Genomic DNA, 14,766 nt, shown 5'->3' on the forward strand with positions numbered 1-14,766 from the left:
TTCCTGCTAAAATTATTATTTTTCATATTTAAAAGGATTACTGGAAGAAACACCTTGCTTTTTAACTTATTGGGTGATTGAATTTGATTACTGATTTCACTTTACTGTGGTTTGGTGTTTGTTTTCTTCACTTTGTGATTGGTTAATGTCCTGTGATCCATTGCTTCACATGGTGATTGAACCTTAGATAAAGTAATATAAATCATTAAACCTTGTACTTTTTGACTTCAAAAATGTGTGAACTTTTCAGGAATTTAACATGATTTTAGCTCGCATTTCTACGGTTATTCATCATTTTTAATTATTTTGCCGTATACTTATTAACAAAAAAAAAAAAAAAAAACTACTAGTGCATTAGGGGTGCAACATCAATGTCGATGTTTTCAAAACATTGATGTTTTTACATGATTTGTCATTATAATTGAGAACAATAGCTAGTCCTGTGATCCATTGCTTTGTGCGGTGAGTAAATCTTATAAAAACTAGTATGTTGTGGCCATCACGAAACTTTCTTCTATATCTTTTTTATAATTTTGATCCCTCCTAATGCTTGACGAAGCAATATTCCCAACAAAAAAAATTGTGAAAGTTGGATTTTTTTTTTTCTAAACATTTCAGATTTCTGGCTGTAATTATTCTTATTTTAGAAAATACAGAAAAAACACGCAGGTATTGTGGTATTGGACAATTTTTCAGTTTCTGAGTGAATGAATGGAAAATATTGCACAAATTATTTCTTTTAGAAATATTTTTAGACACTAAACCTCAAACATAATTGTTTTTGAAGATGTTTACCAATTTAGCACTAAACAATTATTCTTATGCTTAGTTTTCATCTTATAGATTCAGAAAAGATGGCTCTGTTTGTGATGGAAGAGAAGAATGTTCGAGATGAGAATGTTCGCTTGCAGAAAAGGCTTCAGATGGAAGTGGAACGTCGGGAGGCGCTTTGCCGCCACCTGTCTGAAAGTGAATCTAGTCTAGAGATGGATGAAGAAAGGTATTTATTTTCTTCTTTATTTGTGCGACACAGAAAGCAATCTTTATAATATACTAGAGATGTTTTATAGGACTCAACCTATGCATCGGCACCAGTGGTTCAACAATTTAGCCATCGGCGGCGGATGCAAAATTAGAGGAAACATCGGCCCATCGGCCTTAAGAAACATCGAAAAGCCGATGGAATCGGTGGATGTTTTCGAAAAAAAAAGACCTTCGTTTTACTTTTTAATACAAAGTAAAGGGAGTATGTCAAATTTTTACTTCCTTCTATGTCTAATATATAGAAAAAGTATTGGATTCGTGCAAATTTTTGAATTTTGACGGATTTGAACATTTTGAGGTGTGTCGAGTCCATTTCGACCATTTTTGGAAAATGTCTTAGTGTGTGTCACGTATGTATGCCCGGTTTTTTGTGACCGCTCTACAGCAAAAACTACCGCATGAAATCAAACGAAATTCGGTACACATATGTGCCTGTATATGAACTTGTTCCCATTGGTTTTTTGCGCGAATTTCTCTAAGAGAGGTGGAGCAATGGGACGTTTTTTGAGTTTTGCGTGTCTGCTATTCCCTTGGAAGTAACTGGTGGAATCAAACAAAATTTGGTTCATATGTTGCCCCTAACAGGTACAGGTGCTGATTCAATTTTGGTGTCAATAGCTCAAACGGGGATTGAGCTGTAGAACATTTTTCGTCGTCAACTGTGACTGCTGTATCTCAAGAAATAATGGACAGAATTGAACAAAAATTTATCGACATGTAACCCTTAGAGGGTATTAGAGCAGATTCTATTTTGGCTTCCATAGCTGAAAAGGGAGTGGCTCAATCTAATGTTCTTTTTTTTCCATTGTGAGTGCCATATCTCAAGAAATAATGCTACGTTCTGGGTGAAATTTTTCATAAATGTGAATCTATATGTAAACAGGCGTTGATTCAATTTTGGCTCCATCGCTCCATGGGGGGGGGGGGGGCTGACTTTTTTTTTTGTGTGTGTGTGAATAAAAATAGCTTTATGAATGCAACAATAAGAAAGATAAATTGTAATAGACTGTCGTCTGTATATTTTGCGTGATTTAACTTGTTGGAAAATGATCAGAAAATCGTGATGATTTAAACTTTTTAACTGTTCCCATCTTTTGTTTGTTAACAAATAAATGTTTGTAATTATTTTAAGCAAGGCTTTTAAAATAATTTTCAATTTTCATTCTTGGCTTTGCTTTTGAGATAAATCAGGAATTGTGATGGTTGTCAAGTTTTGGCACTTGTGATTTTTTTTTTTTTTTTTTTTTTTGGGAATATTGCCTCCTCGTCGAGAATGGGGAGGGATTAGAATTATAAGAAAGATATAGAAGAAAGTTTCATGATGACCACAACATACTAGTTTAACTTAAATTTCAGTATGAATTTCTATTTTAGTCACCCCTAAACAAATTTTTAATACTGCATTCAGGTACAAACAAGTTAATTATTGCATTGTTTTTTGTGGCTGAATGTACTTATGTATCTTTCATAAGTCGTATCTCAAAAACGGTAAGCTGTAGAAAGGTTAAAATTTTGTATGTCGGGTCTGTATAGGTTCCAGTTGTGCATTTCCTTTTTTCTTTCTAATTGGGTGTTCTAAAAGGCCTATTTACTCATTTTTGTGTGGCTATTAATTACTTATTTCAATACAAAAATAATATAGCGTCTTAGGCTAACGATCATTTGGTAATATATTGCCGAATCGGAGACTAACTTATGATTATTTTGAACTCTATTTTTTTACACCTATTTTTCTATTTGTGAGAACATTTTTGTGCCCTCCTCCCTCTAATTCTGAAATTAAACTCTAGTTGTACTTCCAAGTGGTTTAAAACCAACACCATTCATAACATTAGAGGGTTTTTTTTTTCAAGCTTTATCTATTGTTTAGGAAGAATTTAGAGCATTAATGTAAAAAATTGATTAAAGACTATTTGGTTGGTGACATAATTCGGAAATCAAGGAGATTTTTGAATTTTTTCTTTGGAAGTGCTGAAGTAGATTCAAATTCTTCCGAGGCGTTAGTGGTAGCGGTTCTGTATTGAAAACATGAGACCGAAGTTTAATGTTGTGAGTTGCTCCAAAATTAGAGGGTGACCCCCCCCCCTTCCCTTGTGGTTTCAAGCATTTCTTAAATATTTAGCGATTATTTATTTTGCATTGCATTTCTCTTACTTGTTTCACCTATAGTTTGTAATGCGCCATCTTTTTGCATCACTTATAAAATGGATTTTTTTTCCATTGTAAATAACTATTTTTATCTAATCGATGAATAAAGTTATTTTTTCTTTCATCATATTTTTAATAATAAAGCATAAAAATATTTCAAGGATTTTCTATTATGCAACTATTTAAATTTCAGAAAATTATATGTATAGTGTACCTAAATCCATGCATTATTATATTATTACTGAAGTCTTAGTTATATGTTCAATTTAAAAAAATAATTGGTTATTAAACAGTGTCTTTGTTTATCTTCCTTTTTTTCTTTCATTCCTTTTTTTTTCTATTGTTCTTTCTCTTTCATCATACAGCAGTCAGAAACGGAGAAGTGTAACTACACCCTATACAGATTATACGTAGTACGATCCAAAAGTTCAAGGACAATCTGCATAAAATCTTACTCAGAATAGTTCACATTACCAAAGCACATCCACCTTCAAAGAGTCACCTTGAGCTACTATGTACTTCTGCCAATGTTCGTATAACTTCTGGAAATGCTCCTGAAAGCCATTTTTCACAACCTCCTATGATGCAGCTTTATCTTCATCTGACACGGCGCTGAAAGCGGCGTCCCTGCAAATGCTTTTTTGCTGGGAATAGGTAAAAGTCACACAGAGCTAATTCCGACGAAACGTTATGTTATATGGTTGTCGTATCAGAGTACCAGCAGTACTCGCATGGCGATGCCCATGCTGAAAATGGAAGTCTGTTGAATAAAAAAATCCACTCCCTACGTCTAAACAAATGTCTAACCAAAAAATCTCTTTCGGAACGATGATTCGTCTGAACAACAAAAAATATTAAATAGAGTTATTCCACTGATACATTTTTTATTTATGGTTTGCCATATTTAACTTTCTTTTTTTCAGTCAATCTTCTTTTCCAACTAAATGTATTGGAGATAAATCTTTTTATTCCACGGGATGCATTCCCAGTGCTTGAGAAATAATGCAAGAGAGTGATTTTTTTTTAGGACAGGAGTATGACATTTTTCATACAATTTGCCTGTTACGTAGGCCCGGGACTAAATTTAAGGTCAATGATAATATTTTTCTCTTCTAACCTCTTAATTAAACCACACACTATGAGAAGAGTTAAAATGTTTCGTTTATTTAAAGCAGAAATATTGTCCAGGAGAATGACAGCGAAAATTCTTGAACTTCAAAATGTAAATGAGAACAGCAGACAAATCATATTAACAAAATACTCAAGGAATCCAACAAAATGGTGATAATAAACAGTTTTATAGAACAGCAGATTAAAAATTCCATTTTTTTATCTATAATAGTTGAACTCATTCCTAGGACAAGAGTGGCATGAAAACCTGGGGACAAAGTTTAAAATGATGTACCTTGATGATTTAAATAATTTAATTTTATTTAAAGGGAATGTTATTTTACACCTTTAAGTATGTATGCTTAATTTTGTACTACAAATAAAATTTGTGGAATGTTGATATAAAATTTTTAAATAATTAGAGTCCATTTGAAAAATGGATGGGGAGACGCCAAAAGTGTGACTTTCTGGTTATTTAAAAAATTTTATAGAAAAAATTAATAAATGAGTTATTTTTTTGATAAGAGTAGAATAACATCAGATAAGTTATTTCTAACTATTAAAAAAGTGAAAACACTTTCTGAGTTAAACAGCTTTTGTTTTAGGCTACTGGGACATAATATTGTAAGGATTTTGGAGAATCACCCTCAGGTGCATATGAACATACAGGTGTGTCGAAAAAACTTGTGAACTTTAAATTGGGTGATTATAAAATAAAAATTTAGGTCAAAATTTGATTATTATTACTTTTTTTTTGTGATTACAATTCTCTATTCGTGAAAAGGAAGTAAAGTGAAATGAATAAATGATCCTTCAAATCCCTCACTAGTTTAGCAATTTATTTTTATTTATTTTTTTTTTTTGCCATCGGCCATTTTAAGAAAAACAATCGGCTATCTTTGAACAATCGGCATTGGCCCATCCGCCAAAAAATGCCATCGGTCGAGCCCTAATGTTTTATAGATTTTGTTAATATTTAGTTCTCTTAACTTTTAAGTACAAAACTTTTTAGTAGCACCTCAATACAATAAAGTAGTGTGGTACAAGAAATAGTTTGATGATAATAAATAATGATTTCTCAGTATAGTAAGTTTCACAAATCAATTTAATGATATTGGACTGTAGCAGTATTCTCTGCTAAATGTGATCATGTTTTATGTTATCACAATCTTACTGTTATTACAATCTCTTGGTTCCAGATTTTTCTCTATTTATCTATGAATTAAAGTTATTTAACTTTTCTTATCCCTTATTCCATAGCAGAGGATTTGAACTATTGCCACTTTGCCAGACCCTCTAGGGCAGCGTTTCTTAATTTCTTTTTTTAGTGGAACTTTTTTTAATGCTCTTTCGTCACCAATTTTCAGTGGCGTAGCCAGGATTCTGTTTCGGGGGGGCCCAGGTTCAAACCTCAGATGAACTATCATATTAACTATTTGTATTTGTCATTAAATAGCTATTAAATATATTTGACTAATGATCATGCTAATTATTGATAACTGCTAGTTATTATTTGTTATTGTAAAATACCAATACATACACTGCTATTTGTATTTTTTAAAAGGGACAAATACCTCAGAATTAATGAATAAGTCTGATCAAAAAAACATTTTTTGTTAGGAAAAGAAATACTCATGTTTTTTACCTGCAAGCAATAGTATTAATAATTCACTTAAATTTACACAGAAATAGTTTTTAAACTTTAAAAATAAAACAATCTTTAATTTTTCAACAATTTTTTAGTTATTTACTAGTGGCACCCATATGACTTTGCCCGTAGTGGAAAAATTAAAAGATCTTTTGGTTCGCCTGTATATTAACAAATAATGTATTATGAATTTCTCATCAAATGGCTTGCCCATATTACGGTTCCACGTTATGATAACTTTTTAATTTACTCGTCCATCTTATGATAATTTTGCTTGGGAAAATGTTCTTAAAATTGGAATAGAAAAAGAACAAAATTGAATTTTCGAAAAATCGCTTCAAGGTGCACACCCCATGCTACACACTAATTCTGTGCCAAATTTCATTAAAATCGGGAGAATGGACTAGGTGCTATGCGCGTCACAGAGATCCTGACAGACAGAGACTTATTATTAGTAAAGATAAATCATGGACTTATTAAATGTTACTATGTGTTAACATCAGACAGAGTTTGAATGTTTAGATGCCCTTGACCAGTGCTGCTCCTTAAAATGGTCCTTACTCGTTAAATGTTGAAATTGTCCTTTCAAATGCTGTCAGAGATACAGGGTGAGTAGCTGGTATCAAGAGCAGAATATATGAAATTCACGACCAAAATCGTAATTTATGGTGTGCACTTCCAAAATGTTTTCAATATTGAAATTACTTTTAAAATATCTTTGGCAATATTAAGGTATCAGAAGTTTCTCCCGGAAATTTTTCGAAATACACTCCTGTTTGTGAAAATTGCAACACCATGAAGGAAGCATCATAGTTGAATGAAATTTAATATGCAGTTGAATGGTAATGGTACAAATAAATGATTACATTTTCAGATTAAGCAAACAATAAAAGGAGATAGAAATTAGTATTTTGTGTGGCCACCACTCGTCGCAATAAGTGCTGCTACACGACTCGGCATGAAGTGAAACAAAGTTTGAATATCTGCCTGCGGAAAAGTATTCCATATTGTTTGTATGAGCAACCAAAGTTCCTCTGTTGAAGCAACAGGACGAGGATCATGAGCGAGATGCCGCCCAACAAAATCCCACACATGTTCAATCGGTGAGATATCCGGGAATTTTGCAGGCCAAGGAGAAGCTGTCCTGCTGCGAATCAAGGTAAGATTTAACAGTCCTGGCGACATGTGGGCAGGCATTATCCCACTGGAATACAGCCCCTGGCAATCCTTGCAGGAAAGGAATAGCTTGGTGCTGTATAAGTTTGTTTATGTATCGGGTATCATTTTTATGTTCAGACTGCCCACAATTTGTAGCAGTTGTGATCGTCCATGATATGCTATGGTGCCCCAGACCATAACTCCGGGCGTTCGTCCACTGTGGCGTTCAATAATGCATTCCGGAATGTGTCGTTCACCGGCACAAGGCCTGACACAAATTCGGCCATCATGGTGCCACAAATTGAAGCGGGATTCGTCTGAAAAGACGACCTGCTGCTAATCAGAATGGCAGCTCCTATGTACATTGGCCCATTGAAGCCGCAGGCGGCGATGGTTTTGCGTGAGAGGAATCCTGTATAAAGGAATCCTTGCGCTCAGCCCACACTGCAGTAGACGTCTCCAAGTTGATGAAGCACACAATGAAACACCTGTAGCTGTTGACTACTGTGTTGCCAATTGTTTAGAAGAAGCTCTGCGGTCCGTCAGCGCCATACGCATCAGGTGTCTGTCATCCCGAGCTGACATCACTTTTCAGGGTCCACTCCCGGATTTCCGTGCTGTCCGACCCTCGTCCGTCCACTGCTTCCAAACACGCATGATTGTGCTGCTGTTACGCTGCACACAAGCGGCTACTGCACAATAAGACATTCCAGCTTCACGAAGGCTGACGATTCTGCACGTTCAAACTCCGAAATTTGCTCAAATTTCACTTTCTTTCGTCAAAGAGGCATAGTAAAGATTCAGTTAACGTTTACTCTAGCATATAACCACCTATAATCACACACGCCTCGCTACAGCCGTCTATTTATATTTGGTTCGATCCGCTGTTCAGAGGGCACTGCTTAACATGCGCTACCAGTCTGCAATTCTAATCATTTGCATATTATGCCCTACTTTTTCATTTCCTGCAATTTTCAGCCCACTCGTGTAAGTCCTTTGTGATGTTGCAATTTTCACAAACAGGAGTGTAGAAGTTTTTAAAACATAATTTTAGCCTATCGTTGAAACATTAGATGAGAAGGTAGAAGGTGTTTTGGGAAAAATTGTGAAGTTGAGATCTACAAGGCACAACTTTTGATAGTCTAAAATTTGCATTCTTTAAAGTAACAAATTAATTCCCTTTCAGCAAATATTTTCAGATTAAATATTATTTTAAGTATTTTTGTGAATAAAATTCACTAGTTTTTTTCCCCTTTTAACTCGCTTCTATTTCCTACACATTTTATGAATGGAGAAACTACTGTTTAAAAGCATTGCATATCTTCACCTTTTGAAATCCTTGAATTTTTTTACAGGTCTTTCAAAAGTCCTTATTTTTTGTTTCTGTAAAAGATTGCAAACCTGGTCTAAATAAATAAATTGGGAAATAATAAAAGCAAAATAATAATAATAAAAAACAAGCCTCTAAATTTTTTTTCAATTAGAAATGTAATGATACAGCCTGTGGAATATTAGAAAATTTCAAAGTTTTGGTTTAAATAAGAAATATAATCAGATGTTGTTCTACTGTTGTTTTCACAGCTAAAGTTTCAAACTTATTAATTGCCTAAAGAAATTATTATTTTTTGTTTCAACTGCAACTTTAATCACATGGTGCAAGTGTGGCTCCTTATTAACATCTTCGCATGAAAACAAGACTACAAGTTTCAGTTATCATTTTATTGCAAAGGATTGAAGATAACCTTATGAAAAAGCTTTCACTTACTAGAGCTTTCATATCATGATAGCATATTCATATTTCCTTTTACAGGCAATTCAATGAAGGATCCAACTTTGGTTGTGTTAACAGATCAGTGCCTAGTCCAGTTCCCATGAACAGTTCTGCCGTATCTTCTAATCCAAATAGCCCCGGTAATGAAACTTTTCTTTTCGCTTATGCTGTGCATTACTGTTTTGTTTATTATGGTCACAGATCTGTTAATGTTGTGTAACAGTGGTGTTAAATTGTGTATCACTGTTCACATTGTCATATCCTTTTTTTTTTTTTTTTTGAGATGCTACTGAATTTCAACTCTAGAATTACGGCGGTCTTTGTATGCCTGGAAATACGGCGGGGCTCATTTTTACCCTCTGAAAAGAAATCTGCATAGTTCCCTGAATAGTGTTAAATTCTTTAGGCAGTGAGAAGCAAAGGGATGTAAATGGACATTTTCAAGTTTTGAGTAAAAGGTGTTTTAAGATAACGTTCTTTGTAGGCTTTCATAGAATTTGTTTACTAAATCATGCTGTACAGCAGCACCTACCAGGGCTACTAATACTATCTCTTGCCCCGAGACAGAAGAGAGGTTCCCTTATTTACATTGATTACCTCCAAATTTTGAAATTTGCCACTTACATCCCTTTTCTTCTCACTGCCTCATTTGTAAAAACTAGTTTAAAATAATTAATATTTATAATAAATACAGTTTATTTAAAGTTTTTTTCTTTTCAATTATGTGTAATGAAGTATTTAAAAAGAGTTTAATAAAAAAAGCATTAAGAGCACTATTTCAGTTTCATTTCAGAAAATAACTTCTAATGCTCCCCTTTTTTTTTTCCTCCAAAGGGTCAAAGTGACACCTTTCAGGCTTCTAGGTGTAATGCTATAGTTTGGGTTAAGAAAACAATAAAAAAAAATTCAAATTTTTTATAATACACAGGACTATGATTTAGGAAGAGTCAAAAAAGGATTAAGCTTTATATGAATATACCAAGGAACAGTTAGCAAAAAAAGTGTGCAAAATGGCCCCCTCCCATAATTCTAGTGTTAAATGTCCTTTTTATTTCATTCCCTAGTTCCAATTATCCAGGTAGAACTTCTTAAACTAAAAAAGATTATACCACAGCAATACATATTATATGTGTATAACTGTGAACGACCAAAATTGGAGAAGGTTGAGTTTCACCGGGGATTCACCACAAATATTATGTCATTTGCCAATATCTTTAGGAGGTGAATGTGAATATTCACCAACTAATGCCAACATTTACCAGATTTTGAACTTACACAGTAACAAATGAACAATCTTGTTTGGTCATTTTATTAAATTAAATCGTTTGAGTGTAAGATACTGAGGTGATTATGAAAATAATAAAAATACTTTATAATAAATAATGTTTGTTACTATTGCTTATGTCATACTAAGCAGAGCTCTTATATATATGCATTGACATATATAAAAAAGACAATGTCTGCCTCTGTCTGCATCTTATTTTAGTCACAAAAAAAGAAAGCAGATGTATACATGCTAAGTATATCAAAAGATATTAAAAGCAGATTTTGGACAATACAGTAGAAACCACGGTAAATACAGTGGTTTTTACTGTCCTGTTCAAAACCCTTGTGTCCTAAAGTGTCAAAAACTAAATTTTTAAAGACACAGTACTTTGCGAGGAAATGTCAAAAACAGAACAAAGCGTGTTGAAAGTTATGTTTTATATTCAATATTTATTCAATGGTGAACATTCAAGTACAGTGGCCGCCGCTCATATGAATCACATTTGTTCTAAACAGTTTTGATTCCATAAAGTGGCTGATTCAATAAAGCGGCTAATTCAATAAAGCTGGATTTTGTTCTGTTTTTGATGATTTGATTCATTAAAGTGGTTGATTCAATTAACCAGTGTCCACTGTATAAATATATTTGTAACTTTTTAAAACAACTGATTCTAATCCAATTATATAGAAGATGAGTTCTTCATTAAAAGTTTCGATTTATACCCATGAAGTTTTTTTTCATCCTAATAATACTCAAATTTCTCGTCATTTATGCTTCTATGCTAATGAAAGTGTTCAAAACATAGTGTAATAATTGACTTAAATGTAATAAATGACAATTTTTCAACTAAAGAGGGGAAACTATATTTGAGAGTGTTTTACAGCTTTGTGAAGATTCTCTTTTGACTAAGCTGCCGTTCTAAGCGCAAAAGTCGTGTCTGCAGTGAGTTTAAAATGAGAAATTGCTGTTTAAAGTTGTGTGGCTTCATGCATTTGATTCAGATGAAGTTTTTTTTTTTACATCTTTAAAAAATATATTTATCATTGGCATATGACCATAAAACATTGTATTTAGGTGAAATATGTGACAAAGAACCACCTATTGGCAATAACTCAATTTTGATAAAAAGTGCTGATACCACTTTTGTGCTTAGTAGGGCAGTATGGTGCCATTTCATGATCTAAAACTGAAGTACCACCGAACTACTTTAGGAAAATGCCAATAATCTGCTTCTAAAAATTGTGTCAAGCTACTATAGTTTTTGTTTATTGTAGTTACAGAATGTATTATATTAAAAATATGAATTTAAAAAAACAAATAGCCCATGTTTTAAAATAAAAGTGCATGTATTTAATCATCAATTTATTGTTCTTTAATCTGTGATTTAAAAGAGGATTTTTGTTAAAACATCAAGTAAAACTTATATGCAAAAACTATTAAAAAAATTAAGCCTTTTTTTGCACCTTAAAACACTTAATAACATTCCTTTGAGTTATAAATGGAACTGAAATTAGTTGTCTTGGTTGTATTGTGAATTTCTTTCATAACTCTGGGTTTTTATGTAATAAAGTTATTGGCAATTTTTTTAAATAAAATATTTTTTAGATAAACATTTTTTCAGATAAAAATGTTATCAAATACTTATTAATTAAAACTAATTAATATTTATGCTTGTGCATTACAAATATTGCAGTAAATACAAATTGATTAGATTATACCTCTTCAGCTTTAGCACACTTTTGGACAGTTTAAGTCCTTTTCAGGCAGTTTTGGATGATAAAAACCTCCAGCTCTCCTATCCTAAACCATTTTCAGACAGTCTAAAACCGAACCCCGATTAAAAGTGACCTGATTTTTTCTCAAAACCACTGCTAGTCTGTACTCATAGTTACAGAGATACTACTACCCTTAACATATCTGTAGCAGGAACTCATTAAGATTTTCCCTACACATAAAATTTTAGATTCACATAAAGTTTGTACAAGCTGTTACTGTTTTAAATTTTTCAAATCCCTAGCTAATCCTCAAACCAGGAAAAACTACAAATTAAACCGTACAATTATCTTTCTATGAGCATTGATGTATTGACTAGTACCAGCCTAACTAGCCCTGAGCCTGTTGCTGGTATAAACTTTTTTACTGTGAAATGTCTTAACACGCAAAAATGCTTAACATGAAAAATCTGATTACATGAAATGCTATAACAGTCTGGACAGTTTATTAAGCAATTTAAAATAAATCTTTTATCACGAGAATACTTGCTTAGGTTCTTGGAAATCAATTGCTGCATAAAGAATAGGGAAGTTGCAAACTATTAAATATTCCTATTTTGACTATTAGATATTGTTAACAGACCCCCAAAACCCCGAAATTCACCGATGTCGTGTTTTAAAACACAACTGATTTTTAAAAATCTCACGCGCAAAAATGCGTGCCTTGAGGTGACGTCACATGACTGTACGGAAACACACTCCGAGGAAGGTTCCGTGTTAAGACAACGAACACAGAGTACGCTCCACATTTAAATCCTTGAAATCTATTAATTAATCCATAAAATACACAATGGAGGCTGGATTCATGAGAAGACAGTCCAATAATCTTCCTGATGTGACTTTGATGATGATTTGTTCCGGGAGAACGAGAGATTCAAAGTTTAAGAAAGGCAAGGAGTTCAACGAAAAACATTACTTGCAAACGAGGTGTATGGTAACCCTCGGTTTTTGCTTGAAAGTTTTTGATTTTATTGGCGATAAACTTTGATAAATCTCTCTTTTTTTCTTTTGTTCTTTTCCTTTCCTTTTCTTTTTTATTGTTTTCTATTGTTTAAATTCAATTTAATTTTATTCCAATTTAAATTTTTGCATTTTAACTTTGCAAAAAAAAAAGAAAAGAAAATATATTTTATAGTTTTGATATAAAAATTGCTTAAATTTATTTTTGCATGAAAGAAAGGTTTATAGAAATGTATTTTGCAGCTAAACTGAAAATGTATTTTTTTAAAGTATCACTTAGTATTAGTTAAAATTTCAAGATATTTTTCATATTTATAAAGAAAGTATTAATAATGTTTTCATTATGATTAAGATGCAAATAGTGATGTTTTTACCCCTTTTTATTTAAATTTAATGCATGGGATTTCAGTTCCTTTGCAATTTTTTTAAATGTCTTATATTCTTAGTCAATATATATCTTTAAATGTGTTATGAATTTTTTTTATTTTTTTGCCATAATATGCAATGTTGAGCAAACCAGGGGGGAAAAACACTGGCCCCGCTCATTCTCTTTTTTTTTTTTTCGAATTAATTCGCAGATGTCAAATTAGCAGTTACTATTTATTTTTGACATGTATTGATTTTTTGAAGGGGGGGAGGATTTTTTTCAGGCACAAAGTTTGTATGCACCAATTAATGACACTACCAGATCTTTTCCAAAACTTGCGATTTTTCTTTCTTTTTACAGTCCAAATAAATAAATGAAGCATTACAGATAATATCCATATTAACATAAATTACAAAATATTGCTTTTGTGCTTAGTAATGTTCCAAACATTTGTTTCAAAATAAAAAATAAAATTTTTTTTTTGTAATAAATGATTTAAAAAAAACATTTTTTTTCAAAATAAACTGTTACTGACAGGGTTGCCACTGAGTTCTGCTGCTAAAAATAGTTGCTTTAGTAGCCTATAATATGAAAAAGTCTCTAAATAGTCGCCAGATGTAGAAAAGAGTTTTCTGACTTGGGTCAAATCCTTTTTAAAGAAACTTTCTGGTATGATTTCTTGAGGCTTACTGTTAATTAAAAACATAAGACTGACAGCATAAAAAGAAATAGAAATGCAGCATTCGTGATATTTCTAATCACGTGAAAATTAGCTCTCGTTTCCAAAAAAATTCTCTTAAAAAGCTAAAAAAATTAAAAAGCAAAATTTTACTGACATTCATTCAGAATGCAAACAATAGTTTAAAAATAGTAGCAGCGGAAACAAAACTTTTATAAAGAAACCACGATCGAAAAAACAAAACTTTTCGTTCAAAAATATGAAAATCACAAATTTTTAAATGTGAATATGTTTATTACATTTAATTTTTCTAGTTTTTAAAGCCCTTATTTTTTTTAAAATGAAAGCGGTAAAATGGGACTGCTTGTTCTTTTCTCCCCCCCCCCTCCCCCCGGAAACAAAGAGGTGAATTTGTAAGCGAATTTTCAACTCTTTTGTTCTAAGGGAAAAAAAGAATGGTTTTTATTTATTTTAGTTGCTTTTTCACTTAAATATATTCATATTATTAGAAAACATATTATTAGAATATTCTGCCCCCTCTCCCATGGGTGCACAAATCTATGCTACAATGAATGTTGGCAGTTCTGCATATAGCATAACACTTTTTCCTAAGATTATTTCATGGAACGCTAACAAAACGTTTTCCGGGATTTCTCCTTGAACTTGAAGTGCATTGGGGTACAAAACAATAGTTGTAAGTACAAGTACTTGCCATATTTAATCATAGAAAGAAAGGCAACTTGAAGTCGAAAATTGCACACAAAGAAAGTCGCTCCTCCTTAGGCGCGCTATTGTTAAAACTCTTGCCACGCTTTCTGTAGATTATTGCCAAACTGCCAAAT

General features: G+C 32.5%; 1 protein-coding gene across 1 annotated transcript in view; it reads left to right on the forward strand.

Annotated features, from left to right (window-relative positions):
• Positions 1-14,766, forward strand: part of LOC129231383 (coiled-coil domain-containing protein 6-like) — a 52,970-nt gene that overhangs the window by 32,056 nt on the left and 6,148 nt on the right. The window contains exons 5-6 of the mRNA XM_054865684.1: positions 844-1,000; positions 8,919-9,019. Coding sequence (XP_054721659.1) covers positions 844-1,000; positions 8,919-9,019 — 258 coding nt within the window. The remainder of the gene's footprint in view (positions 1-843; positions 1,001-8,918; positions 9,020-14,766) is intronic.

The sequence above is a fragment of the Uloborus diversus genome, chromosome 1 (genome assembly GCF_026930045.1).
Source record: "Uloborus diversus isolate 005 chromosome 1, Udiv.v.3.1, whole genome shotgun sequence".
Lineage (NCBI taxonomy): Eukaryota > Metazoa > Arthropoda > Arachnida > Araneae > Uloboridae > Uloborus > Uloborus diversus.